Source organism: Pipra filicauda, unplaced genomic scaffold (genome assembly GCF_003945595.2).
Source record: "Pipra filicauda isolate LSUMZ 115617 unplaced genomic scaffold, ASM394559v2 scaffold36_size6622888_pilon, whole genome shotgun sequence".
Classification (NCBI taxonomy): domain Eukaryota; kingdom Metazoa; phylum Chordata; class Aves; order Passeriformes; family Pipridae; genus Pipra; species Pipra filicauda.
The window spans coordinates 3,613,493-3,639,270 of NW_024104498.1; the positions used below are offsets into that span (position 1 = coordinate 3,613,493).

Below are 25,778 nucleotides of genomic sequence, written 5' to 3' on the forward strand. Positions count from 1 at the left end.
TCGGCTGCGCCGGGCCCGGGGAGGGCGGCGGGCGGCAGCCCCTGTTCCTGTCCCTGCCTGCAGCCCCCGGGGCGTGGGGCGGGAGAGCCGCCGGGGCAGCCCGGGGAGGGAAAACGATGTGGCAGGAATGAGAGCAGAAAGGAGGGGTTGTGTGCGTCTCCGACCGGCGTCCTCTAGGTCGCCAGCTGCAGCGCCGGGCAGGGAGAGCCCACGGGTCTGGTCGTGGCTACTGAGCCAGCCGCATCGATGTGAAGCCCGTTATCACTGTCTCCATCAGGCAGGGAAGGGACTATTGCCATGTGCTGGGAATTGTTGAGTATTACGGTTGGGAAGAGCCTTCAGGGGGGCGGATGGCCCCGTGATGTCTTTCTAACCCTGCAATCCAGCCCCTGATGCTCAGGGTCCTCCAAAGCAGTTGCAGGGCAACAGGAGTGAGGCTGCGATTGCTGAAATCTGGGATCCAGGGAATAGCCACGGCAAACCAAGGCCTGCTGGCATCACACTGCTGTTGGGGTAAGCCCTGAGCAGCTGCCCTGTGACCTGGAGTTCATCACAGAGACCAAGCAGGGCACCCCAGTGAGCACCCGGGAAGGCAGCTGAGCAAAAACATTCCCTTGACCACCTTGGAGGTGATGGGGGCAGGGCAGCAGAGGATGCATCCCTGAAGGGCAAACAACAAGAGAGTACATCACCCTTCCACTTACCCTGTAGCCAGACATCTGACAGACATCCATAGCTCTGTCCTCAGACAGCTGGTGGGAATCCCAGTGTCCTCGTTTTTCCTCTATAAGAATAGACTTGAGATCCTTGCCAAAGCAATGCTTGCAGGCGAGCTGGTGGGCACATAGAATCACGGAATCATTTAGGTTGGAAAGGACCTTTCAGATCATCATGTCCAACCATTAATGCAGCCCTGCCAAGCCCACCACTATACCACATCCCCATGCACATTTCACACGCATCCCTCCCCAGTAGGTTGCCTGGCCTGGCTGGACGTGTTGGGTCAGGGATGTCAGGTTTGTAACTGGGCACTGGTTGCCTTTGTGGCTTCAGGTGAGACACAGCTCACCTCTTCCAGGGAGATGGAGACAGAGCATGTCCAGGGGGATTAACTGATGTCTGGAAAATGGTACATTCATGCAACCTTCTGCAGCTTATTCTGCATATATCCAGGGCTGCTGGATGATTTTGCCTCTGACTTCCTTTCTCCTCGTGAGACACAAACCGCTCCTTTGTTTGCACCAACAATGAAGTGCACACTTGCCCGGGAAGGGTGGGCAGTGCCAGGGTGGGGGGCACCCGGTGCTGGCTGGGCGAGGTGGGGCTGTGCCGAGACGCAGCTTGTCCTTGCCAAGCTGCTCAGGATTTAGTCTCCTACGGCCTGGGAGGAGGCAGAGATGCCCTCTAGGATGCTTCATCTCCCCTCCCCCCCAGCCTGCTTGGCCTCTCTGGGTATCCGCAGGCTTTGCCATCTCAATGGTGTCCTCTGAAGGTGCAGCTGTGGACCTCCGTGGGGCTCTGAGCTGCTGGCAGGGGGCAGCAGGGGAAGAAATGGGGGATGGGATCAGAAAAAACTCAGAGGTTCAGAGCTCAGAGCCCTCCTGTGTCAGTCTTTTCCAGGAAGGGCTGTGGGATGTTTCTGGTACAAAGCAAAGGAAAGATGGGCTTTGCTGGGGGCAGGGTTGGTGGGAGGCAGGTGGGTAGAGCTGCTTTGTCAGAGGTGATGCTGGCAGATGAATGACGCTTCTACTGGCCTGGGCTCTTCCACCTGCCAGGTTTTGTGCATAGTGCTATTAATAATACTGAATAGTGATTAAAGTCAGGGTTTGACTCCACTCTGAGTCAGTTAGTGCTAAGTGCTGGTGTTAGGAACAGCATGAGGAGCTCGTTATCCCTTAAATCAGAGGGTCAAAGCCTTTTCCAGGACACCTGCAGTGGAAGTCATCATGTGTAGCAGTTGTAGCCAGGGCAGCCTCTGGTGAGACTGTGCCTGTCACACTCTTCTGATGGTTTTTGTGGAGAGGATTCATGTCCCTGGAAGACCCTTTTGTACCCCTGCTGTTGTTTATTATGCCGTGGGCTGGGCAAATCCCCCACAGTTTTGCAGAGCTCTCGTGCCTGCGTAGCTGAAGAGCATCATTGCTGTGTTTATCCAGCATAACCTGTGCCAGAGAGAGACAGTTAGATCCCTCCAGCTGTGACCAGTGGTTTCAGGGAGGCAGGAGGGTGCAGGTGCTGGAGGCAGGGCCAGCTGACAGGTCTGAAAGTCTGCAGGCAGCAAGCAGGCAGCTGCCTTTGTTCCTGAGGTACCAGGTTCAGGTGCTGCACTTCAGGAGCCATCTGAAAGTTGCTCCCTGTATGTTTTTGCTCCTTTTTTCCATGAGGAGCTCTCCCATGACAGAGGGAAGGAGCAGGGTTGTGCTGAGGCTGAGCCATTGTGGTACAGTTACTGTGTCAGTGTCCCTCAGTCCCAGCCGAGGGCTGCTCATCTGCTTTTTGTTTTCTCCTGAGCCTGACCTAGATGCTGCTCTGGCTTCAGCACAGCCAGAGCAAACTGGTGTGGCCATGCTGCCTGGATCTGCTGGGAGTCAGCAGCTCTGGGCTGCTGCCCCTGCACCTGCTGCTGAGTGGGGCTCTGCTGCTGCATTTGGAGGGATAGGAGAAAAGAGAAGGCTGGGAAAGCCGAGGGCTTCAGGCTGTGAGGATGCTCAGCCTCCCATTGCCTAAACGGTGCAATCTGGTCTGTGACCTCCCTGTGCCTTTGTGTGCCCAGGAGCTGTCCCCAGTGTGACTGACAGCCTGGTGCTGGGCTGATGAATGCTGCTCTGGTGAAGATGGATTGCAGATGTTCGGTCCCTGCTGGCTGTGTCCATCTCAGAGAAGTAGTGCACAAGCAAGGCTTGTGCCCTGCAATTTTGGTCTCCCTTGGGTCTGGGGTAACAGCACCTAACACTGCAATATTGGACAGAAGAAGAATGCAAGACCCTCTTCATCTGTTCTTAGTGCAGTTGGATCTGCTTTGGCAATATCCCCTTTTTTGAATTAAGCAAAAAAACAGTGCCATTCCTCCGTGAATTTTCCAAGAGCCTGCTTTTGCCCTCTTTTTTTGTCTGATTCCTTCCAGGTCTTTCCTCCTTCGGCCTGCCTCTCATCCTCAGGGGTGTTTGTAATATTTGCTGACGTCTTTTCCCTAGCACATTAGTGGTCTGGCATCTCTGGGCCTTCCAGATTGCCGTGTGCCTCTCTGGAGATGCCTGATGAATGCACAGAGTCTCTCCGGCAGGATGGGTAGGCGGGGTGTCATGGAGCTGACATCCGGAGCCTACTGCGATGGGAGAGGGATGGCTTTGATCACTGCTCCTCGGAGATGCTGAGCCTCGGGGATGTGGCAGCTGCTGGGGCTGCCTTCCACCCGGGAGGATGGGGAGGAGAAGCCCAAGTGCATCTGCTTTCTTTGGGTTATTGCCTGTCTTCAGAAACCTGATCAAGAGAATTACAAATACTTGAGGGTGGGGGAATGCCATCCTCTGTCTGGTGCACTGCTGGCAGCGGCTTGACCGCTTATTCCTTAGAGGCAGCCCATGTATGTGAGGTGTGGCAGCTGTGCTGGGGATGGTAAGCTGGGGGCCTTAGGAAGGGAGATTCTTGCAAAATCGAGGGAAGCTGCTTTTCACCAACAAGGGAGTCACCTTGTGTCATGTTTAAGCAGATCTTCCTGCAGAAGCAGATTGCAGCCAGAGCCAACCTTGGCTGAACACATGGCTGCTTCCTGTGGTGTGGTGATGATGGGATGAGAGGGCAGCACCTTGTTTTGCCAGGGCTCGGCTGAGCTCTACAAGGGCCATCACTCAGCTCTGATGTATGATGGAGCAGGAGTGGGTGTGATTGGTGCCTGGGTGCCAGCAGGGATTCCTCTCTTAAAATGCTCGTGTACTCCATCACTGACGTGAGGGGTAGAAATATGGGATGGTGGACAGGGGTGTTCAGCTCGCTGTGTCAACTCATCCTGGGCTCTGCGCTCCCAGAGTTCCTCTCTGGTCCTGCTCACCCTTTGCTTGTTCAGACCCCTGTCCACCCTCACTGAGACTCCATGGGTCTCCCACAGCCCCCATCCCTGCTCTGCAGAGGGCTGATGGCAGTGAAGCAGTGAGAGGGATGTCGAAGCTGCCGAGCTGTGTCTGGGCTGCAGCCTCTTCTGGACAGCAAAGGACTTGGTGTGGGCAAGCTGGGCCCAAAGAAGGGCTTCAGAGTGACAGCATCTTTTATTAAGAGGGGGAGAAAATCCCCGTCCTTTGGGACTGGTGGCAAAATGTGGGTCCTTGAACAGGAGCAGCACGTCTGGCAGCACACACCCGGCTTTATTTTGCATCCATTTGCTTTCCTCAGCAGGCTGCCGCCTTCCTGGGGTGCTGGCTGCTCAGCCTGTCCTGCTGGGGCCAGGGGGGCTGGCTCCTGCGGGCAGGGGGAGGCAGGGATGATATTCCCTTCGCTTGGCAGAGCCAGGGTAATGGCTGTGCTGTTGCAGGCCTGGAGCACTGGCGGTGTGAGTGTGCTCAGCTAGAAAGGACAGCGAGAGACTGCAGCGAGAGACATCCGGGAGTCCTGCTGGAAGGAGGCTGGTGGCTGCCACTGGTGCCCCTGCCATGCCTTGGCCGTGGGCATGGGACAAGGAGCAGAGCAGGAATATGTTTTGCAGCTTGCTGTTTCCCCAGCTGGGATGCAGACCTCAGGGCTGTACCTGCTGTCACCTCTGTGTGCTCAACCAGACTGGCCCTTGGAGGGTGTCTCCCCGTGGAGCCCCCAAGAACAGCAGGCAGCACACTCCTGTTCTCTGGGGTCAGAGCTGTGTGTCTGGGGCTCTTCTTGGCATCCCATAATGGCACGGACACAACACCTCTCTGCAGGGCACCCCATGTTAATGTATTTAGGCAGTGCAGTCGGGGTCACAGCCTGCTGGCACTGGACTCCCTGCAGAAGCTCTGAGGGGTGAGGACTGGGCTCATAGAAGATTCTTTTCCCTTGCAATGCCTGAGTGAAATATAAGATCAGGTGCCTCTGCTTGGCTGTAACTCTCCTTGGACTGCTCTCCCTCCACCTCCCAAAAGAACTAACATGGGACCTCTGACCCATGTCTTCTGGGCAAGCTGTCCTGCCCCAAGGCATCTTATTTGAGGGGCTGATGCTTCTCCAGTGACTAAAGCCTCACTGAGGTTTTGGCCACAGCTTTTTTTGAGCAGGGAAGAGCCATCATAATAAGCTTGAATTATTCTCAGCCAAGCAGAGCTGATGTTGGAGAAAGCTCCTTCCCCGGCCAAAGGGCATAGCTGACAGCCAGGCTGTTTACCAGCTCTCATGTTACAGGTCTAATTGCAGAGGAGGCAGGTCTGGTGTCAGCCACCCGTTCAAACTGGAATGCACAAAGCCTCCCTGTTAGATGTCACTGCCCAATTTCATGCCTTGTGCTTCTCCTTCTTGGCGCTAATGAGTTCCCCTTGTCATCTCCAGTGCTTCCTGATGGGCCTCAGGGTGCTGGCTGGTGTGGTCATGTCAAAGTTCAACAGCAGCTGGTGCCGGTGCCTGCCCCTGGCATGAGGGCAGTGTCTTTCCTTGCTGGGGAGGAGCATGTTCAGGTGCCCTTCTGCAGGGCACAGTGCTCTGCCCCACACTCTAAGTAGAGCATGGTACTCAGCCGATGCGCGTGGCAGGTCAAGGAGAGAGCCTGCTCTGCTCCCAGGGGTTTCTTCTGCTGCTTTGAGCTGGGTTAGGATGGTCCCAGTATTCCTGCCCATCACTGGAGGTCCTCTGGAAGGCTCTCCCATGTTGTGTAGAGCACCACATGGGGTATGCTGTTGGTGGCCTTGGAGCATGTGCTGCTTTTCCTTCTCTGCCTGGTATCCTGCATGCAGGCAGGAGCAGTCATGCTTCTTTCAGGACTGCCACAACTGGTCCCCTCCCAGGCAAGGTGCTTGGGGAAGGGAGCTGAGAAAGTCAGCAGCTGCTTTTTTCCAGAATATTCTTCTGACTTCCAGCAGCTTGCATCATGAGCCTTCAACATCAGCTTTGCTTCCATCTTCTGAATGTCTTCTTGTAGTTGGTAGACTTTTTCATCTCAGCACTCATCTTCTTTCTTTGAGGTGCTGAGCAGTGGAGGCTCCAGCACATGTCCTTGGGGGCCTTTGCTGGAAACCTCCCCAAAGGAGGAGTGGGAGGAGTGTGCCTCTGGGATGGTGTTGCTGGGTGTGGATGCTTCTCCAGAGAGCTCACTGGTGACAGTGGGCACTGTGCACAGGGTGGAACATGAGGGGTGTGGGCAAGGTGCTGGGGTGGTGGGGGTGGTGGGAAAGCTGTCCACGTGGCTGGAAAGCTGATCCTGCCTGGGAAGGGGTCTTGAAACCCATTTGCTGACTGTTCTCTAATGCAGTGGTAGTGGCATCTCCCCAGAATGAGTGTCGAGAGGAGCAGCTATGACAGTGCTCCCTCTTTGCCATTGTTACAATGCAGCAGCTGCTTATTTTAGCATAGCCAGTGCTGGATTCTCTGCTGGGGCTGTGTGCAGGATGTTTGTGTGCTGGAGCTGCATCAGGGTCTGCTGACTTCAAGGCATTGGCAGGATCAGGCCTTAGCCAGCAGCACCAGCAGCCCCAGCCAGGTGGAGGATAAGCCCTCAGCGCTTCCCAGTGTGTGTGCCAAGCCCTGCTCTGCTGCCCTGCCATGGTCCCCATCACCCGTGGTGCTGTGCAAGGCTTGCCCTTCATGTACATCACTCTGGGACTTGCTGTGGTGTGCCTGGAGTGTGCTCAGTGCCATGCTTTGCCTGTGCAGCTTCCCTGCCGTGAGACCGGCCTGCAGCAGCTCTGTGGCCAGCAGAGGTGAGCAGCTGGGGAGCTTGTGGGTCAGAAACCCAGTGCTGGAGGCCAGATCCATCCTCCATACATGGTGAGGTCCGTGCTTTGCAAACCTTGTGCCAGTTTAGAGGTTAGGGCTCCTGTGGTACGTGTACACATCATGCCTTGTAATCTATGATGCATAGGGATTTTTTTTCTCCTCATGATTTTTTAAGTGTTAGCACTGTTCAAAATAGAAGAAATAAATTCATTAGGAAATGCTTGGAGGCATAAAAAGAGAGGCTGGGAAGAGATAGGGAGGGGTTCTGGGCTAGGGAGCAGGCACTGCTGCCGGCCTTTGCACCTTGTGAAGGTGCCCAGCAAGTGGGGAAGGGAAAGAGTGGGTTGTCACTATTCTGGAATCACAAGTGAGATTTATTCGGGGGAAAAAAAAGCATCAAGCTCCGATGGGAGCAAATAAGAGACTGAGCCAGTAATGGTTGGGAGCTCCAGCTTCAGCCCTGCTGCAGGATGACTCAGTCCTTAGCACAAGAGCAGGGGTAGGAGCCAAGTTCCTGCCCCCAGGAGTGGTTGAACTTTTAGCACATCTGCAGCTACTGGTCTGCAGCGAAGTAAATTGTTGCTTTGCCAGGAGGGGATGACAGTGGTTACCTTTGCCCCAGCAGCTGAGCGATGCTTCGTGCAAAAGTCTGAGATAGCTGAGAACAGAGCAAAGGCCTGGCTATCTGCTGAGAGCTCATGGGGCTCCCCTTGGCTGCTCTGTTGGGACAGATTTACCTCTCCCAGTGTCTTGCTTATCTAGGGTTAACCTTTTCTGTGTCAGGATACATCTCTTAGTGGGTCAGACACTGTCCCTCTGCAGCCCCTGTTGGCTGGCTCCATCTCCTACGGCGTACTTCATAACCTCTTTCTTTCTGACAAAGAGGTTATCCTCATTTTCCTCTGTCACAAAGTCTTGAACAGAGGTGTTTCAAATTATGGCCCAGGCAATGCCGACTGTGTAAGGTTCCTGCCATTTTGTCCTGCTCTTTGGTCTCACTCTGGGAAGCAGCAGGAGGGAGGCACAAGCACGCACTTGGGAAGCTTGTTCCTGTTCCCCAAGCTGCCAGCTCTGCATGCTTAAAAATAGGGTTTAAATCCTCTCCTGGGTACAAGATCCACACAAGAATTTCATAGAGCTTTTTAGGGGGGAGGAGGAGGATATTTGAGACCTGGAGCCAGGGTGGGGACACAGAAAAATCCTCTGCACCTGCTGGAATCATCCTCTGATTTGCTGGTGAGGTGGGATGGGTGCCTGATTGCCTGACAGATGCCATGGATTTTCCTTGCTCTTGGCGTGTGCAGTCAGCGATTTGAAATGAAACGTGCTGTACCAGGCAGAAAACCTCGCTGCTGGAAGGTGGAGTTCAGGCAAGGGGTAGTTACTCTTCCCCCTCCATGTACAAGGACATTGCTGGTTACCAGTTGCACCCACTCAGGATAAGTAACTAGTTAATATTGGGCTTCAGATCTGTATAACATTCCTCTGCCAATAAAGCCTTGCAGCCTGTGTGAGGCTGTTCATGTGGATCTGAGCTCTGGAAAGCAGTAACTAGATCTCCCAAAGCTGTGGGAGCAGCTAAGTGATGTTTCCCTTCTCCATATGAAGAGATGGTCTGAGCAGCCGTGGACTGTCGCAAGAGATGGTGGCAGAGGCAGGGTTAGATGCTGGCCCTCCTGGCTCAGCTGTAATTAGATGGGTTTGGGGATATTTCAAAGGACTTCATAGAGGGATTAATCCCTGAGTTTAGTGACTGTGGGTTTCCAGGAATCTTTACAACCTGGCAGACAAAGATCTGCAGCAGCTCTTGCATTCCTTGGGCTCACAGATGAAAGTTTTGGACCACGCGTGCTCCCTGAGAGCCAGTGCATCCACAGCACTTTTCAGAGAGCAGGTGTGGATGGAAGCCAGGAGTGTTGGTCTGCCATGTCCCTTACAGCCCTGGTGTGGCAGAGGGTTCCCGTGCCCACCCCATCGATGGCACATCAGCAAGGAAGCATGCAGATTTGGCATGAGTGAAGGTGAAGGTGGGAAATGACTGAGGAAAAGAAATTTCCAGAGTGAAGCATGAGGGGAGGGGAAGAACGTTTTGCAAGTCCTCTCCCTGCTGCCAGATCACTCTTGCTTCACTGAGAGTCCGGGGAGGGAGGCCAGCTAACACAGGCTGCTGTGGGGAGGGGGGTTGGCCTTGCAGGGCAGCCTGAGCACTGGCCTCCATCCTGGTGAGCCTTCCCCAGGCAGGACAGGCCGCATTGGTGCTCCTTGGCTGCTCTAGGGTGCTTCCCTCTCTCTTCCAGGCTCTCCATCAGCTGTATTACGACCCAAACATCGAGAACAAGAACTTGGCTCAGAAATGGCTTATGCAGGCACAGGTGTCCCCCCAGGCATGGCACTTCAGCTGGCTGCTTCTCCACATGGACAAGGTGCCCGAGATCCAGTACTTTGGTGCCAGCGCTCTCCACATTAAAATCTCGCGTTACTGGAATGACATCCCTGCTGACCAGTACGAGAGCCTCAAGTCGCAGCTCTTCACCCACATCACCCGCTTCGCCAGCGGCTCCAAGATCGTGCTGACCCGGCTGTGCGTGGCTCTGGCCTCCCTGGCGCTCAGCATGATGCCGGACGCCTGGCCCTGCGCCGTGGCAGACATGGTGCGCATGTTCCAGGCGGAGGACTCCAATGTGGACGGGCGAGCGCGGTGCCTGGCGCTGCTGGAGCTGCTGACGGTGCTGCCCGAGGAGTTTCAGACCAGCCGCCTTCCGCAGTACCGCAAGGGGCAGGTACGGAGTGTCCTGGCGCAGGAGTGCGGCTCTGTCTTCCCTTTGCTGGAGCAGCTGCTGCAGCAGCAGGACTCCCCGGGTTTCATCAAGCAGAAGGTGTTGAAGTGCTTCTCCAGCTGGGTTCAGCTGGAGATCCCGCTGATGGACTGCGAGAACCTCATCCAGGCAGCTTTCACCTCTCTGCAGGACCCAGAGCTCTTTGACACAGCAGTGGAGGCTGTGGTCAATGCCATTTCCCAGCCCGATGCCCAGAGGTAAGGGCAGCCTCTCCTGTGTGCTGCAGGCTGGTGCTCCTGGGCATCAGTGGGGGAACAGGTGGGAAGGTGGGCCCTGGAGGTAATGATGGCAGGGTTTAGAAGTGGGAGAATGTTAAAAGCAGCTGGAGGCTATTGGTTTCTCATGGTTGGTCCTGGAAGGCTTTGCACTGTGGTTGACTTGTAGGAACTCATAGTCTTGAGCAGCTGCAGCCCATGTCCACCCTTGCCCCTCAAGCAGACGAGGATGCTCGCTTCGGGCCCCTCGTGTCAGATCCTGCAGCAGCCGACCAGAGAGCGGCTGCCTGGCTCCTGCCAAGGGGAGTTGAGAGACCCTCCTCTGCCTCGTGCTGCTGATCCAGCCAAGGAGCTGATTCAATGCAGAGATAATAAAACCAGATCTGTCGGTTTTCTCCCTCCCCCTGGCTCCAACAGCTTGTGCCAACCGAGGATTTGTCCTTTGTCTGTGGCCGTGGCTGCCCCTGGAGCAACTGAGCTGGGAGCTGGGGCTGGGTAAGGTCCTGCTGGGGCTGCGCCGTGGGGCTCCAAGCTCGTCTGCTTGGCTGCGTTCTCTGAGCGGCTGTCAGCTCTTGGGACCAATGCCTGCAGAAGGGAGAGTACATCTCCAGTTCCTGTGGCCTCATCCCTTCCTGGCTGCTTAGCAACCTTCCCCTGAAGAGGAGGGTTTCCTTGAAGGCTGGGCTGAGCTGCTGCCACTGTGCATCCCTGTGCATCGCTGCGCATCACGCAGGCTCTGACCCTCCGCAGCGGTGGGAATGATGCTGCTGCTGCAGTTGTGAGCCCTCCTCTTGGTTTAGGGCAGGGGCAGCCAGCGTGTTCCCCAGCTCTAGGGGCTGCCCTTTTCGATGAAAAGGGGTTGCATCTGTAGGCTGCAAGTCCTGGTGCACAAAGGGACCCGTCAGGATTTTAGTGTGCTGCTGGGTGTGGGGAGGGTTTGCCTCATGTGCTAGCATTCAGGAGATGACAACAAGCTGCTTTTTCTTGTGCCTGACAAGGGTTGAGGACCAGCCCAAATCCTTGTAGTGGGTTTGGTGCAGAAAAGGAAAACGTATGAGAAGGTCACCTGCAGTTCTGAAATGTTGGACTCTATCTTCCTCCTTTCCATTTCCCTTGAGTCTCAGAAGTCCCTTGGGTGTCATTCCATACCTGTGTGCAGGAGCCTGGCCCTACAGCACTGTTCTTTGATTGCATTAAAAGGCTGAGTTTTCTGTTGAGCTTTACAAGTGAATTTTGCTGAGAAGTGCGACTGGCTGCGGGGTTTCCTCTCTGCTCCTGCACTGACCCTGCCATGCAGCTTTTGGCCCATTTGGTCCTGCCGTGCTGGATGCTCCCTTACAGCATCATCAGTACTTGCTCTCCATCCTTCTTCCTGAAGGCATCATCAGCCACGGCAGAGCACCCTCCTGTCTGTAGCCGTGCGGGCATGGCCAGGCCAGGGCAGGCAGCTGGCCTGAAAGGCTGCCCAGTGTGTAAGCCGGGTGCAGCCCCTGCCCCCGGGGGTGTGGGGACAGCAGTGGCATTGTCACAGGGACGCCCTGCCAGGCGGCGTGTGGTGTTGGCTGCTTCCCAGCCCCGGTGGGCTCTGTCTTCCCCTTTGTCCCTTGTGTCCTCTATCCTGTGTTCCTCCTCCCGCTTCCCCTGGTACCGGCTGTCCCGCCCCTCTGGCTTTGTTGCTCAGCCGAAGTGGATCCAGCTCTTCTCAGAGCCCCCAGGGAGTCTCCTGACCTTTTTCTCTCTTATCTTGACAGTCTGGGAGATCCCTGCTGCGTTTCAGCTGCTCTCTTCCTCCAAGGTCTCTCGCCTTTGTTTTTGCAGGGCCCTTGGCTGCAGGCTCGGAGCATCCTCGGCGCTGGGCTGCTGGCATGGTCCTCTCCAGAGTTTTGTAGGGCATTGCTTCATGAGAGGGTTAGTCTTGGGGCTTGCTGCTTTCCCATGGATTCCCTGAGTGTTTTGGACCCTGTGTCTTTCCCCCCTTGCTCCCTCCCAGCTGTCTTCATTGGTGTTGCTGCAGAGGTGATCATGCAGGTGTGCTTCTGCCATCAGCAGAAGGGTCAGTGGCTCATGAACTTGGCTTCTGATGCTGAGGGTTAGGTAGCCCATGGGTCATCTTCCCAGGGGAGCACCACCTTGCAAGGTACCTCTCACACTGCAGCACCTGTGTCAGGTGGAGAAGGGCAGGTGTAACCTCATGGGCAAGGACCACCTGGCCCTGGTGCTGCCTCACTCTTGGGTAAGTCGCTTGTGCTGGCAGCTCCCATTTTCCTACTTGCAAGCAGCAGCAGGTAGTTTCCTCAGTTGCCTCAGAGGTGTTACTAGAGATGATGCACCAGAGTTTCGTAGGTGCAAAGTGTTTGATCTCCTTACCTGGCAGACAGGTGGGAGCCGTCTGTGCCCAGAGAAGGGGGTATCCTGGGCATTGCTTGAGCCTGGATGCCACTCCTCTGTTAAGATATGGTGTTCCTGAGAAGAAACCTTGGAGGCTGGGCCAGGAGCTAGCACTGGAGCATTTCTGAGCACACCTCTGCTCTCGAAGGTGGTGGGAAGCTCCTGAGTGGCAGGAGGGGAGGAATGGAGATACTGTTGCATCTCATTTGCAGAGGAGAGGCTTGGGCTGGATTTTCCGTCTCATTTGAGGATTATCCCCTGAGCTAAGTGGGTCAGAGAGCCTGGCAGCGCGTGCTGCAGAGGGAGAGCTGGCGTGTGGCACTTGGACATGCTCCTGTAGTGCAATGGGTAGTGTTGGAGTGGGGTAGGGACCTAGAGGTACATGTAGACATCGAGTATGCCCGTGGTGGGAGTTACAGTGTGGATGTTGGACACTGAGTTGCCCCTCTGAAAGCAGCAGGGTGTTGCTGCAGTGGTGGAGCTGGCAGGATTGCCTGGTGTTCAGCCCATCCCTTTCTGGGCTTGGCACCTGGTGCTGAATTCCTGAAGAGGAATTTTACTTGAAGAGTTTTCCAAGAGCTTCATTAGAAACAGGTTTTTAATAAGATTGGGTTAGTATCTTATCAGGGTGTGGTTCAGATTTTGGATTGGGAAGGGTAAGATTGTCCCATATGAGCTGCCCATATCTCCCATCTGGAGGTTGTCCCCCACACTGTGGTGTGGTTTGGGAAGGGTTGTGGGAAGAGCAGAAGGAGGTGCTGGTCCCGTGGAGGGAGCTGCAAATGCTGCAGTTCAGTGGGCTTTGAGAAGGGCCAGACAAACTCAGGAAAGCAAAATTTGCTCAGCTGCTAAACACCAGGATAGCAAATCTTGCTCAGGAAGGCTAAGACAAATGACTGGAGGGAAATACATGGGCAAGAGTCACCACATGACTGCCATGTTCATATACTCTTTCACAGGCATTCCCAGTTTTTGGCTACTGGAAACAAGCTGCTCAGCTGGGCATCCAGGGGCTTGTCTGAGCTGGGATGGTTTTGTCTTCCTCTGCCTGACACTGAGAGGTGCTGGGGGTGGGAAGTGGTGGCTGGCAGCAGGGATAGCAAATGCAGTGTCTGCCTCCTTGCCTGGGGCAAGCTCTGCACCTGGTCAGGGATGTGGCATCAGGTGGTCACTTGGGCTGGGTAGCAGCACGGACCTGGTGGAGTGACCTGGGGCTCCCTCTCCTGCTCTGTCTGACTTAACCATGGGTCTTGAGTGACTGGTTAAAACAATTCACCTAGAGCAAACACTTCCCTCCTGCCTGGGGACCCTTGCATCCAAATTGCCCTTACGTCTGCAGAGCAGTGAGCAGAGCAAGGTGGTGATCAGGAGACGTGGTTCACCCAACATTTTCTAGAAGCCTTCAGTATAGAAGTCTCCAGCAATGGGATTGCAGCATGGAAGCAAATCCAGGTGGTTATTTCTGTTGGCTGTGCAGGGAGCCCAGAGGAACAGCTCAGGTCCAGGCATCTGCACTGTATTTCAAGGTAACCAGCAGAAGCAAGATCCTTGTCATAAACTCCTGAAGTCATAAAAACATTCCTAGGGCAATGTGTGCCCAGTGCTGTGGAGGAAGGATGACTTTACCCTACACTGGAGCAGTGCAAGGTTCCCTGTACCTTTTTGTCTGGGCACTGCCCTGGTTCCCTTGGGCTGACCCTGCACGCAGCATCAGTTCCCAGGGAGAGAAGCTGGTGAATTTCCAAATTCTCCATTATCATGTTTCTCCCACACTGCTACATGCATCCCTCACAGGGCATCAGAGGCTTAAAAATGGTTTATACAAAAATACCTGTCCCCTTTGCTGTCTGATTTCCTCTGGGGGAGAGGGGCGAGGGGAGGCTGACCCCCAGCAGCACAGAGGGGAAGCTGGGACGACCACTGGGACTGGAGGTACCATGTTCCCTCTGTCTTCTCTTGCTGACCCAGAGAGAAAGCTGCCACCACCAGCACAACTCTGTCCCTGCACTGATGGCACCAATGGCTTTGTTCTCTCCTAAGTCGTCCACAGCCAGAGCCGCCCAGCTGCTCCGGGGTGGACGTGTGGCTGTCCTGCTGTCAGCACTCACATCTCTTCCCCACGGTGGGCACAGCAGAGCTGGCATCATGTGTGCCTCCCACTCCGAGCATCCTTAGCCCCGCACCTGCGTGTGGGGGGCAGGCAGAGAGCGCACGCTGCGGCTGCAGATAACACGCCTGGGCGGGCAGGGAAATGGCAGGGAGAAGGCAGGCTGCTCATCAGCCTCTGGCACGGCCTCTCTCCGGGGGCCCTGGGCTGCCTTTCACCTTGGCTGCCTCCTTCTCGTTGCCTTGGTTACCATCCCTTACAGGCAGCGGTGCGGAGGGGAGGCTGATGTGCGGGATGGGAGGTGGGAGGGCTGTGCCGCGCTGGGCTGCGGCAGCCCGGGAGGGTGGGGGCCAGGGGCTGTGCCAGGGGGCCAGCGTTCTGCTTGGGTAGGAGTCCCCAGCGGTGGCTGCCCACTTCATCCCAGACACAGTGCACAGTCGGGATGTGCCCGAGCTGGAGAGTCGGTGGTTTCCCACTGGCAGCTTGGGCTGCCTCTGTGCAGATCCAAGGAGCCCGGGCTGCCCTCTCACTGTTCTCCGGGAGAAGAGCCTACAGGTCTGCCCCTCTCACTGTTCTCCCGCTCCCCATCGAGGCTGCTGTGCAGGCACAGCTCAATCACAGGTAGTAGCAGTGACAAGCTGGGGGTGCTGGCAGCCCTGCCAGCAGGTTTGGGTGAGCACAGGCAGGGGCCCACACCGTGGTGCATTGGGGGATTTGCACAGAGCTGATGGCCACTGGCTCAGCCCTTCTCTTCGCTTGCAGAGGCTCTGCTGCAGCAGTGCTCAGGGCTTCAGCTTTTGACCCGATGTCACAGGCTGCAAGGAGAGTTCATGTAAGCAGTAAAGGCTCTCCTGGGTGCATCCCACTGCACAAAGCAGCCTTCAAGTTGGGAAAGCTGGGCAGGAGCCCTGGGAGAGCATCGGGAGGGCTTGCCCATGCCAGCAAGGTGATGCTTGGCACTGATTCAGGCTATGCTTGCAGGTATGTGAACACCCTCCTCAAGCTCATCCCGCCCGTGCTGGGGCTCCAGGAGCAGCTGCGCCAGGCAGTCCAGAGCGGGGACATGGAGACGTCACATGGGATCTGCCGAATCGCTGTGGCCTTGGGGGAGAACCACTCCCGGTGAGTGCTGGGGATGGTCCCCAGGAGAGGGAGTGAGCTTGGAGCAGCCTGCTATTCCCCACGAGCTGCTTTGTCTGTGTCCTGTCCTGCACCCAGTGTCATGTGTCAGGGCAGAGGAGCTGGGCTCACAGTGGAGGTGCCATTCTGACTGTGCTCTCTGCTTCTCAGGGCCCTCCTGGACCAGGTGGAGCATTGGCAGAGCTTCCTGGCCCTGGTCAACATGATCATGTTCTGCACTGGCATCCCCGGACACTACCCCGTCAATGAAACCACCAGCTCCTTGACACTCACCTTCTGGTACACGCTGCAGGTCAGTGGCCATCGTGGGCAGCCTGCCTGGGCCCTGCCCTCCAGGCAGGGCTGGAGGCACCAGTGCATGGGGACTGGGGTCTGGCCTGGCTGCGTTTGGTCCCAGGGATTCCCAATGTCCCCACTCCTTGCCCTGCACTTGCAGCTGCCGCAGGGCACATACCTAGGAAGTGCTGGCCCTATGGCTTGCTTTCTCTGCCACCAGTCTTCCTTAGAAGACTTAGAAGTGTGAGCCATCCTTTAAGGGCCTCATTAACACAACTAATTAAAACTTCATGTTAATTTTTTTTTTCCCCAGCAGCAGACCTGGTTGCTTAGCTCCTTGCTGGGCGCCTGCAGCAGGCAGGGAGGAGAGCATGGCTCTAGTGGCTGCCCAGTGTGGGGTCCCTCTCCCAGGGCCAGTGTTCCTGTGCCAGCAGAGCAGCCCTGCCTCGTCGTGCTCTATTTTTAGCTCCTGTTCATCCCTCAGCTCCATTCCTCCGCGATCTAATGTGGTGTGGCTGAGTGTGGGCAGGGAGGAGGGTGAAGTCGCTGCCGTGCAGGCAGCTCCTCTGCTGCATGAGGCCAGGCTGAGGCTCCCACTGCCTCTAGCGGCTTCTCTGGATAGGTCTGAGGTTACGGGTGCAGGCAGGAGAGCACTGTGCTCAGGCATCCATCCCAGCCTGCCTCGCAGCAGTCTGAGGCACATGTGCTCCTGGTGCAGGCTGCTCCTGAGGCTAGGATGTGGCAGGGCACTGCCACCCCTTATAACCGTGCTATCTGAGGGTCTACCCAGCTGCTGGGGCTTCTGGCATCTTGCCTTCAGATAGTGCTGCCACTGCAGAAGGGTTCAGCATCAGGTGAACCTCGAGGAGCTGGAAATGCGGCCTCCAAGGCATGACAGGGCTCACCAGCCCTGGGAATTGTCCCTGAGTCCCTTATGCAGCAGGCACGGTAGCTGTTTTCCTTTCACTGCAACACCTGATGTATTTATTCCTCCTCTGGCCTCCAGGATGACATCCTCTCCTTCGAGCCAGACAAGCAGGCAGTGTACCAGCAGGTCTACAGGCCTGTCTACTTCCAGCTGGTGGATGTGTTGCTGCACAAAGCCCAGTTCCCCTCTGATGAGGAGTACGGCTTCTGGTCTTCGGATGAGAAGGAGCAATTTCGGATATACAGGTACAACTGCGAGGTTTGGGTTTGCTTTTCAAGAAGGTGAGGATGCAGGCAGCATCCTGCCACCCTGGAGGCTGAGTGCTGTGGGATGAGCCAAGGAGGGGCACAGAGGAGATTCCCTCTGTCAAGAGCTCTTTTGGTGGTGGTGGTGATGTGGAAATGAGCTGGTGTTTTGGCACAGCACCACTTGCCCTGCCCAGGAATCCATGCGATCAACTCTGTGTTGGGGCAGTGTGCTTGTGTGGGCAGCAGGAGGGAAAGTAATGTGTCCACGCATGGAGCTCTCTCTGCATGGGCTGGGGACAGCATTTGGAGACCCGTTTTCTCTGCAGGGTGGACATCTCTGACACGCTGATGTACGTGTATGAAATGCTGGGCGCTGAGCTCCTGAGCAGCCTCTATGACAAACTGGGACGTCTCTTGACCAACACGGAGCAGCCGTCCACGTGGCAGGTGAGCAAGGGGACCCTGGTACCAGGCTGAGAGCTACCAGCCCCTCAGGGACCTGCCCTCACCATGGGGCATTGAGAGCAAAGGGGCGTGACAGAGGTGAGGAGCATGAGCACCTTGCCAGCACACGTGGAGGCTCTCTGAGGTCTGCTGGGGAGAGGAATAGGTCTTCTGCCTCCCTGTCCTTAGCGCTGCCAGGGATCAGCCTCCTCAGCCACCGTGGGGCGTCTGAGCTGGTTCTTGGAGCTGGGGCTGGGTTGGACATCAGGGGTCAGTGCATGACTGACGGTGTCTCTCCTGCCCTGGCAGCACACAGAGGCCTTGCTCTATGGCTTCCAGTCCATTGCTGAGACCATTGACGTAAACTACTCCGATGTGGTGCCAGGACTGATCGGCCTCATTCCCCGGATCAGCATCAGCAACGTGCAGCTCGCCGACACCGTCATGTTCACTATCGGTGAGGTCTTTGCTCGTGCGCAGGCTGGGCTGGGGAGGGAAGGCTCCTCTGAAACCACACCTGCCCAGCAACACTAGTGAAAAGCAAAGCTGAGCATCCTGGGACGCAGGGAGCAAGAGCCTGCAGTGCAGTCCTGCAGTCTGATCCCGTCTGTGTTCGCAGGGTCCCTGTCCGAGTGGCTGGCTGATCACCCCGTCATGATTAACAACGTGTTGCCGCTGGTGCTCCAAGCCTTGGGCAACCCTGAGCTCTCCATCTCCAGCGTCTCTACCCTGAAAAAGATCTGCCGGGAGTGCAAGTACGACCTGCCGCCTTATGCTGCCAACATTGTCGCCGTGTCACAGGTAGGAGCTGGATGCAGGTGGATGTGGGATGGTGACCTGGGATGTGCTCCGTGCACACCCTTTCCTTTGCAAGGGTCAGGGCAGGGGGACACAAAGGAGCAGTTCAAGGCATCTTGCTTGGCGCAGGGGACTTGTCTGTCCTGTTCCTAGGCCAGTAAACCCATGTGGCAGACCCTGTGTCCTGCTGTGAGTGCAGAAACAGCAGGTAGTGACAGACATGACTGCCAAAGGATCTACTGGGATTGCACTCTGTCCTTTCCCTGTGGTTTTCTTTGCCTTGTTGGGAGGAGCATCCTGCCAGCTGTGCACCTGCCAGGCAGCTAGTGCCACCTGGGGAGCATCCTGGTGGTCAGGCCTCTCCTTGGAGACTGAGCTGGTCCCTGCAGTGCTGGGGCAGCTTGTCCTGCAGTCCTTCTTGGCTCTCAAGATTTAGAACAGATGGGGCTCAGAGTCCCGAGGCACAAGGCGAATGGCTGGTCTTGGGTGAGTTGCCAGAGTGTGCATGGGAGCAGAGGGGTGGAGGGCATGACTCTCTGCTTTTAGAGCCTGGGGGACACTGTCACTGAAGTAAGGAAACCCTGGCTGAGGTTGACTCCTTGAGCCATCCTGCTGTAGAGCCCATCCAAGCCAGGGGCTCCCCTTGCTGGGTGGCTGAGTGGGCTGGTTCAGGGAAGAGCTTATCAGGGGACAAGGATTTTACTTCTTGCCTGTGGTGTGTTGTGGGGAGTCCATGATGCTTGTCTGTGCCGGTACTAGCGTTGGTTGTGTTGTTATCTCCTGCATCAGTCCTGCTTCCTGGAAGTGAAGGGGCTTTCTGTAGCACTCACCCTCCTCTTTCTCTTTCCTTTTGGCAGGAGGTGTTGATGAAGCAGATTCACAAGGTAAGAGGCTGACTCACACCTCTGGCTGGTTCTGTTTTCTCCCCCCGTGCCCCCTTAGTCATGCTCAGCTGAAGACATGAGGGGTGCCATGGCAAGTCGAGCTGTCCCCAGAGGAGAGCTCAGGGCTGCCTCCATGGTGTGCAGGACTGAGGGAAGCTGCTGGTTGCCTCTTGCTGTGCTGCCACGCTTCAGCCACGTGGGCTGGGATTGTGCTGGGGGGGTATGTCCCCTAGAGAGGGAAGTGCCCAAGGAGGCCTAACTCTAGCAGTTTGCAGTCTCTCCAAACCCGAGGATGCCAAGATGGCAGCTATGTCTTCAAGAGGAAAAAGAAGGGAGATAAGTGTGGGGACAGAGCCCAGGCTCTGCCTGTGACTGGGACAGGGTGGGATGCTGTACCCCACAGGAACTGAGACAGGCTGTGCAAAGGATGGTGTCTCGAGGTAGGGTGAGTGATACCAGCATGGAGATCTCTGGACACCAACTGGTCTTTCCTTGGCGGGTGCTGGGAAGAGGCCATGTGTGCTGATGGCAGAGCTCCTGTTCCCTGGGAATAGGAGCTGGTAGGGAGCTGTTCCCCTCTCCTGCAGTGAGATGCACCTGGAGTGACCCAGATGGAGCAGCTCAGGAGCTGCAGCACACCAGTCCTGGCTTTGCTGGCTGGGCCCCTGGCAGCTGTCTGAGTTAGCAAGTGCATGGTAGGGCTGCAGGCTGGGCAGTGACCTGCCCTGTTGTGCCTTCTCTCTGTCACAGACAAGCCAGTGCATGTGGCTGATGCAGGCTCTTGGTTTCCTGCTTTCTGCACTGCAAGTGGAGGAGATCCTGAAGAACCTGCACTCCCTGATCACCCCTTACATCCAGCAGCTGGAAAAGCTGGCTGATGAAACGGTGAGTGCCTGTGTGCTCTCTCCCTCCAGAAGCAGCTTTCTCTGTTGGCTGTGGCCCTGGAGCTGCTGTGCTGAAGCACCACTCTGAAACATGGGCTCAAGAGAGAGCACAGTGCAGGGAACCCCTCTCTGGCACTTTGGCTCTGCAGTCCTGGTTCCTCAGCATCCCAAAGACATGACTGTGATTGAGCAGTGCAGTCCATGTCATACTTTGGCTTTATTTTCCCTGGCAGCCCAATCCCTCCAACAGGCTGGCCATCATCCACATCCTGGGCCTGCTCTCCAACCTCTTCACCACCCTAGACATCAGCCACCATGATGATGACCATGAAAGCACAGAGGTCAAGAAACTGCCAGTGCAGCAAGGACCCAACCCAGTGAGTAGAGTGGTAGCTGATGCTCTCTGTGACAGCCTGGCCAAAGCCTTGCTATTCACTGCTGGTGCCATGAAAAGGGGATTAATGGGGAATACAGTGTGGGAATACCAGCAAGAGGGTAGTGCTCGTGCATTTCAGCTAAAACAGCTCCTTCAGCTCATCCCACCACTCCTGAGGTGGGCAGAGGGGACTTGCCTCTTGGATGCCTCTTGGCTGGGTGGTGTTCTGGGTACTGCCTGCCAACTGTGAGCATGCCAGGCTGCTTCAGAAAAAAACTGCCCAGCTTTGGAGAGGGGAGGTGGTGCCCGAAGATTTGAGTCTAGGCCATGCTTAATCTTGAATCTTGCCCCCCCCAGTGCTGCAGGAACCAATTCTCTTCAATGTCTCTCGTTCCTTACAGGTGGTGGTGGTTCTTCAGCAAGTCTTCCAGCTCATTCAGAAGGTTCTCAGCAAGTGGCTGAATGATGCCCAGGTGGTGGAGGTAATCAGGCTTCCCCTGTGTACTGCCTGCAGCTGTCTGTCCTTGCAGACCTGAGTTGGAAACAGCAAAGGACAGGCTCTGGGTGATGGCGAGACAGATGTCTTGCTGGGTTGTCTGGACCAGTGGTGCTTGCTGTCATCAGCAGTGCCTGGCCATTCTTGTCTGTCTTGTGCCTCCGCCAGCTCTATTCCTCTGCAATACCAGAGGCTCTGCCATGAGCAGGGAGATGGGATCTGCCCAACCTGTGTTCCATAAGAGGATAGCTCTGTTCTGACCTGGACCTGTGCCATCTGGTGTTTGTCCAGTTTGCTCAGTCCAGTAATGCCCATGTGCAGTGTCTCACCAGCTGCTTCTCCCTGGCCCCCAGTGAACCTTCCTGCTGTGATGGGAGGATGTTTCCTGGTCACTGGCAGCATCCTGTGCTGCAGGGCAGGGCACTGGTGTCAGAGCAGGTCTGAGTTCTCTGCCTGGCTGGTCCCCATTACCAGGTCTTCCCTCCCCTGGAACCAATTCATCAAGCCCTGACCATCAGGAGAGGTCTCCTGATGCCCATTGCTCATGCAATCCCTCTTCTCCTGCAGTCTGTCTGTGCCATATTTGAGAAGTCTGTGAAGACCCTCCTGGATGATTTTGCCCCCATGGTGCCTCAGCTGTGTGAGATGCTGGGGCAGATGTACAGCACCATACCCCAGGTCTCTGCCATTGAACTCACCCGGCAGGTACAGAGCTGTGCTTGGGACTGGGGCTGCCGCTCCCAGGGAGGCTGGGGATGTGCAGGACCAGCAGCAGCTTCAGTCTTTCTCTCTCTCTTGCAGCTGGTTCACATCTTTGCCCATGAGCCTGCCCACTTCCCTCCCATCAAGGCCCTCTTCTTGCTCGTTACCTCAGTCACACTGACCCTGTTCCAGCAAGGTACGTAGGATTAACCCCTCTCCGCGCTGGGGCTGTTGTCAGGCTTTTGCATGCATGGAGTCTGGAGGCGTCAGGAATGGCTGTTTTCACTCCTAGCTAAGCTGATGGGGCCATCTCTCTTTCTTGGATTCATCCCAACCCCTGGAAGGTGGGTGCCTTCCCTGAAGGGCAACAGAAGCAGGAAACCCCTGGGTGCTCTGGGAAACCTCTGTACTGCCATGACAGCCCTGCTTCTGCAGCAGGGCTGGGTGTCACATGCTGCAAGGGTCGAACCAGAGCTCCAGTCCAGCTTAGCAGGGAGGCTCTGCCCCCAGGGAGATCCTGGGGCTTCTCTGGAGGCCAGCACTGCTTGTAGTGGCCTGGAATCAAGCCCTGGTATGAGCAGGAGGATGTGTGTGTGAATATCTGGGAAATTACCTTTTCTGGTCACCTCAGCTGGCCACCGAGTCACCGCTGTGATGCTGAGGATGCTGGCATCCTCCTGCAGGGCAGGAGCCCCCCTTTGGCTCACTGCCCACCCTACAAAAAGCAAATGGGGTTAGAACAGGCTCCTTTGCACCATGGCTCCCCTCAGCAGCTTGGTGACTTGCCCTGTGACAGAGACAAATGTATGTTGGAGCTGCTGGCTCTGGTCCTTCAGCACCACCACATGCGGTCCCCAGGGGATCTTTTCCTTTGCTCACAGCCCGGTGCCAGGTAGGGTGATGCTGTCCCCCATTTCAAGGCTCAGAGCTCTCTAAAGAGGTGGGGGGAGGCATGAGGACCCTGCCTCATCATCACACCATGGTCCGAGCAAATCCCGCTGCGCTGAGGTGTCACTGGGATCAGGAACAAGCCAGCCAGGCTTACCCGGATGTCAGGTCCCTGCTTGTGCCAGCAGTGTGTGGATGTGTCTGTGCTGGAACACTTTTGCCTTGGTGCCAGGGAGGTGGTGATGCCTCCGGGCAGCAGCAAGCAGGGAAGGGGACAGAGCCCTAACTGTGCCAACACTTGGATGACAGCTTTTCTCAGGCAAGCAGCTGTTCAGCTTGGCGTGTGCCCAGGGCTGTCCTCTCTGGCAGGGGGCCAGCTCTGAGCAGGGCGAGCCCCTTCTGCTGAGCCCACGGGGGCAGGAGAAGGGGGGGATGCCTGACCCCACAAGGACCAAGACGTGAGTGTGCACAGTCAGATGCCAAGGTAGGGTGAGTGGTGCTGGCACAGAGACCTCTGGGCACTGAGCTGCTCTCCCAGGAGGATGCTGGAGGAGACCTCCAGGAGGGTCCTGGACTCGCGGTCTCAGAGACCATCTGGGAATGGGGTGGGTGTCTGTGCCAGGGACTCCTGAGCAGCTGATGCTGGTGACAAGCATGTGCACGCCTGAGCCCAGCCAGGTCCGTCAAGCGTTTGCTGAGGTGTTGTCGTTCACTTGCAGTTACCTTCCAGGACCAAACAGTGCTCTGAAGACACCCGCTCAATCCCCACAGTGCAAAAGCTCTAATTCTCCTTGTGGAGATGGTGCCCAGCTAGCCCCTGCTCCTCCTCTTCCTCCCCAAGGACATGAAGATCTCCTCCTTGGCTCTGCAGCACCCAGGTGCTAGGTGGAGACCCTGGGGCTTTAGACCCTTTCCTTTGCGGTTTCTTTCTGTTCTTGGGTTCTCCAAGTTTCATGATTTTTTGTATGTTTTGTTTCTTTAACTTGCTTCAAGCTGCTCATGTTGCCCATCCCCTTCCCCACACACCCCTCCTCCCTTACACTCCTGTTTTCACTTGTAAATTCTTTCTGTATCACATAACTATATGATGTTGAGTTGCTGTTTGTATGATTTTTCTCTTAAGTTACATCTTTATTATATTTTAGGGCCCAGGGATCATCCTGATATTGTTGATTCATTTATGCAACTCCTGGCACAGGTGTGTTTTAGTTTCTTATTCATTCACTTTCTGTTCTCTCTCTTTCTCTTTTTAATTCAATTTAAACCTATTTTTAGCTTTCTGTTGACAACGTTTTTTTTTTCCTTTTAGTTGAATATCGAGTTTCTCCATCTGTTTCCGTGGAAGTTGAAAACAAAACATTCTCCTTTAGTTCTGGGTTCACACCATCCCCAGGGCAGTGCCCTCCTCTGCAGGGCAGCCTCCAGCTGCCACCCCCTCGCCGTGCAGAGCCGGTGTGGGGTGCTTGGGGCTGCTGCTGCTGCAGTCACCCTTGGGTGACAGACAAATTAGAGCATTAGGTGGATGTTTTCTGACCCATTTACCTGCCCTCTGATGGGTCCTCTGGAGCGGGGGCAGGCTGAGCTGCTGCCTTGCCCCAGGGCCAGTGGGAGGAAGCCCCTGCCTGCAGGAGCAGGCAGCTGCCAGGGTTTGGTTCTGAGCAATGTGCTTGTGGTGGCATCTGCACCTGGCAGGTGCCACGTGTCCTCCTGCCCCGGCAGCCTCTCGGGGTGGTGGCAGCTCCTGCACAGGGAGCTGCTGGCTCGGTGGTGCGTGGGGGCGGTTTGCGCTGACGTGGCAGGGGCCGCGGGCAGGCAGGTGGGGCTGGCACTTGTGTCAGGGCTGGCGGTGGGCAGGCAGGGCCAGTGCTGTGCTGTGTGTGTATATACACCTGTTGGGAGCAGCAGGAGCCCAGGGTGCTCCTCAGCCCACCATGGCCCTTGAGGGAGAAGCCCCCATGTCCTTGATGTACTCAGTGCCCCCATCAGAGATGTGTTCCCTGACACCTTCCCAGAGGTAGCACCTACCCCTGTCAGAGTTGCTTTCTGCTGTGTTTCTGTAACAGAGACCTCTAATCACATGTGCTGTGCAGGAATGGCCCCCCCACTGAGGCAGCTCCCAGAGCTGTGGCCTTCCTACCCTTGCTGGCAGCCCGGGGAGGGCACCTGGCATGTCCAGGTGCTAAGCTGTCAGACCCCTCTGACCCTCCCACAGGTCCTGAGAGATGGAGTGGGCAAGGGGGCTGCACCTCACACCCCGGGCAGGATCTGCTTCACATGGTTCTCACCTTGATGCTCAGATCCTGCTGAGACCCATTGCAACTCAAATCCATATTGCAGCCTTTTCTTCCCTGCTTTTCATCTTGAAAGACGTAACATAATCAAGATTATCAGAAAGCATTCGCAGCTTTTGCCCTGCTTTTGGTTTTGGAAGCAGTGACCTTTTAACAAGGGTTTTGAACACAATGGGAGGATGGTAAATGGGGTCTGCGCATGAGGTTCATGGTGGTGTCCTCATTGCTGGCAGGACCTCTGTTCAAGCACTGTGCCTGGTCTGGGGCACAACATTTATGTAGGTACAGACCAAAAACCACAGAGAAAATGATCTGGGAAGATGACCACCTTGTACATGTGGTGGGGAGAAAAAAGCTGATGGGAGCCTGAGGAGCTGATGAGAGTATGAGTCTTGGAATGTGTAAAAGGTAATATCCCAGTTGTAGGTAAATTCCCCTTTTCTGTTCTTGAGTGGGACAAACAGCAACAGGTAAAGGATCGAGGTCTGGCAGTAGGAAATGTTTCTAAGAGGGCAGGGAAGATCACTTGGGGAGCTGCTTTTGCATGGAGTTCTTGAAAGGACTTAACAAGCCTGTTGCTCCTGGAGGGCAGGTAAAGATGATCCTGCTGGGGTGTAGGGCATCAAGTGACTCCGAGAGCCTCTCCCAGGGCTACTGTTGTTTCTTTAGAAAGTGCTGAGTTTCTGTCTCACTTGGGGTCCTCCTCTGTGTCTGGACACAGCATATTTGTGCTTTCTTGGAGAGAAAAAGGCAACCGTGCTGCACTTCCATGGGATGTGCTGTGAGGCCAAACACCAGCCATCCTGGCTGCTGGGAAGCTGTTCCTCACTGTCCTCGTGGGCAGGATCTGCAGGCAATGCTGGGGCAGTGTGCTGGCAGCTGGCCCTGTCTCCTGTGTGCGGATCTCCAGACAGCCTGCATCCTTCAGAGGCACTCCTGCAGGAGCAGCTCAGAGGCTCCTACCTCCATGGCTTCTCCGTCTTGGATCACT

At 56.0% G+C, this 25,778-nt stretch overlaps 1 protein-coding gene across 2 annotated transcripts in view; it reads left to right on the forward strand.

Annotated features, from left to right (window-relative positions):
* The window catches only part of IPO13 (importin 13), a 31,481-nt gene that overhangs the window by 223 nt on the left and 5,480 nt on the right, over positions 1 to 25,778 (forward strand). For both annotated transcript variants that reach the window (XM_027747114.2, XM_027747115.2), the window contains exons 2-15: positions 9,183 to 9,919; positions 15,414 to 15,554; positions 15,723 to 15,864; positions 16,855 to 17,021; positions 17,351 to 17,471; positions 17,778 to 17,925; positions 18,088 to 18,269; positions 19,124 to 19,150; positions 19,901 to 20,035; positions 20,268 to 20,411; positions 20,812 to 20,892; positions 21,474 to 21,611; positions 21,708 to 21,804; positions 23,642 to 23,694. In XM_027747114.2, coding sequence (XP_027602915.1) covers positions 9,183 to 9,919; positions 15,414 to 15,554; positions 15,723 to 15,864; positions 16,855 to 17,021; positions 17,351 to 17,471; positions 17,778 to 17,925; positions 18,088 to 18,269; positions 19,124 to 19,150; positions 19,901 to 20,035; positions 20,268 to 20,411; positions 20,812 to 20,892; positions 21,474 to 21,611; positions 21,708 to 21,804; positions 23,642 to 23,694 — 2,313 coding nt within the window. The remainder of the gene's footprint in view (positions 1 to 9,182; positions 9,920 to 15,413; positions 15,555 to 15,722; positions 15,865 to 16,854; positions 17,022 to 17,350; positions 17,472 to 17,777; positions 17,926 to 18,087; positions 18,270 to 19,123; positions 19,151 to 19,900; positions 20,036 to 20,267; positions 20,412 to 20,811; positions 20,893 to 21,473; positions 21,612 to 21,707; positions 21,805 to 23,641; positions 23,695 to 25,778) is intronic.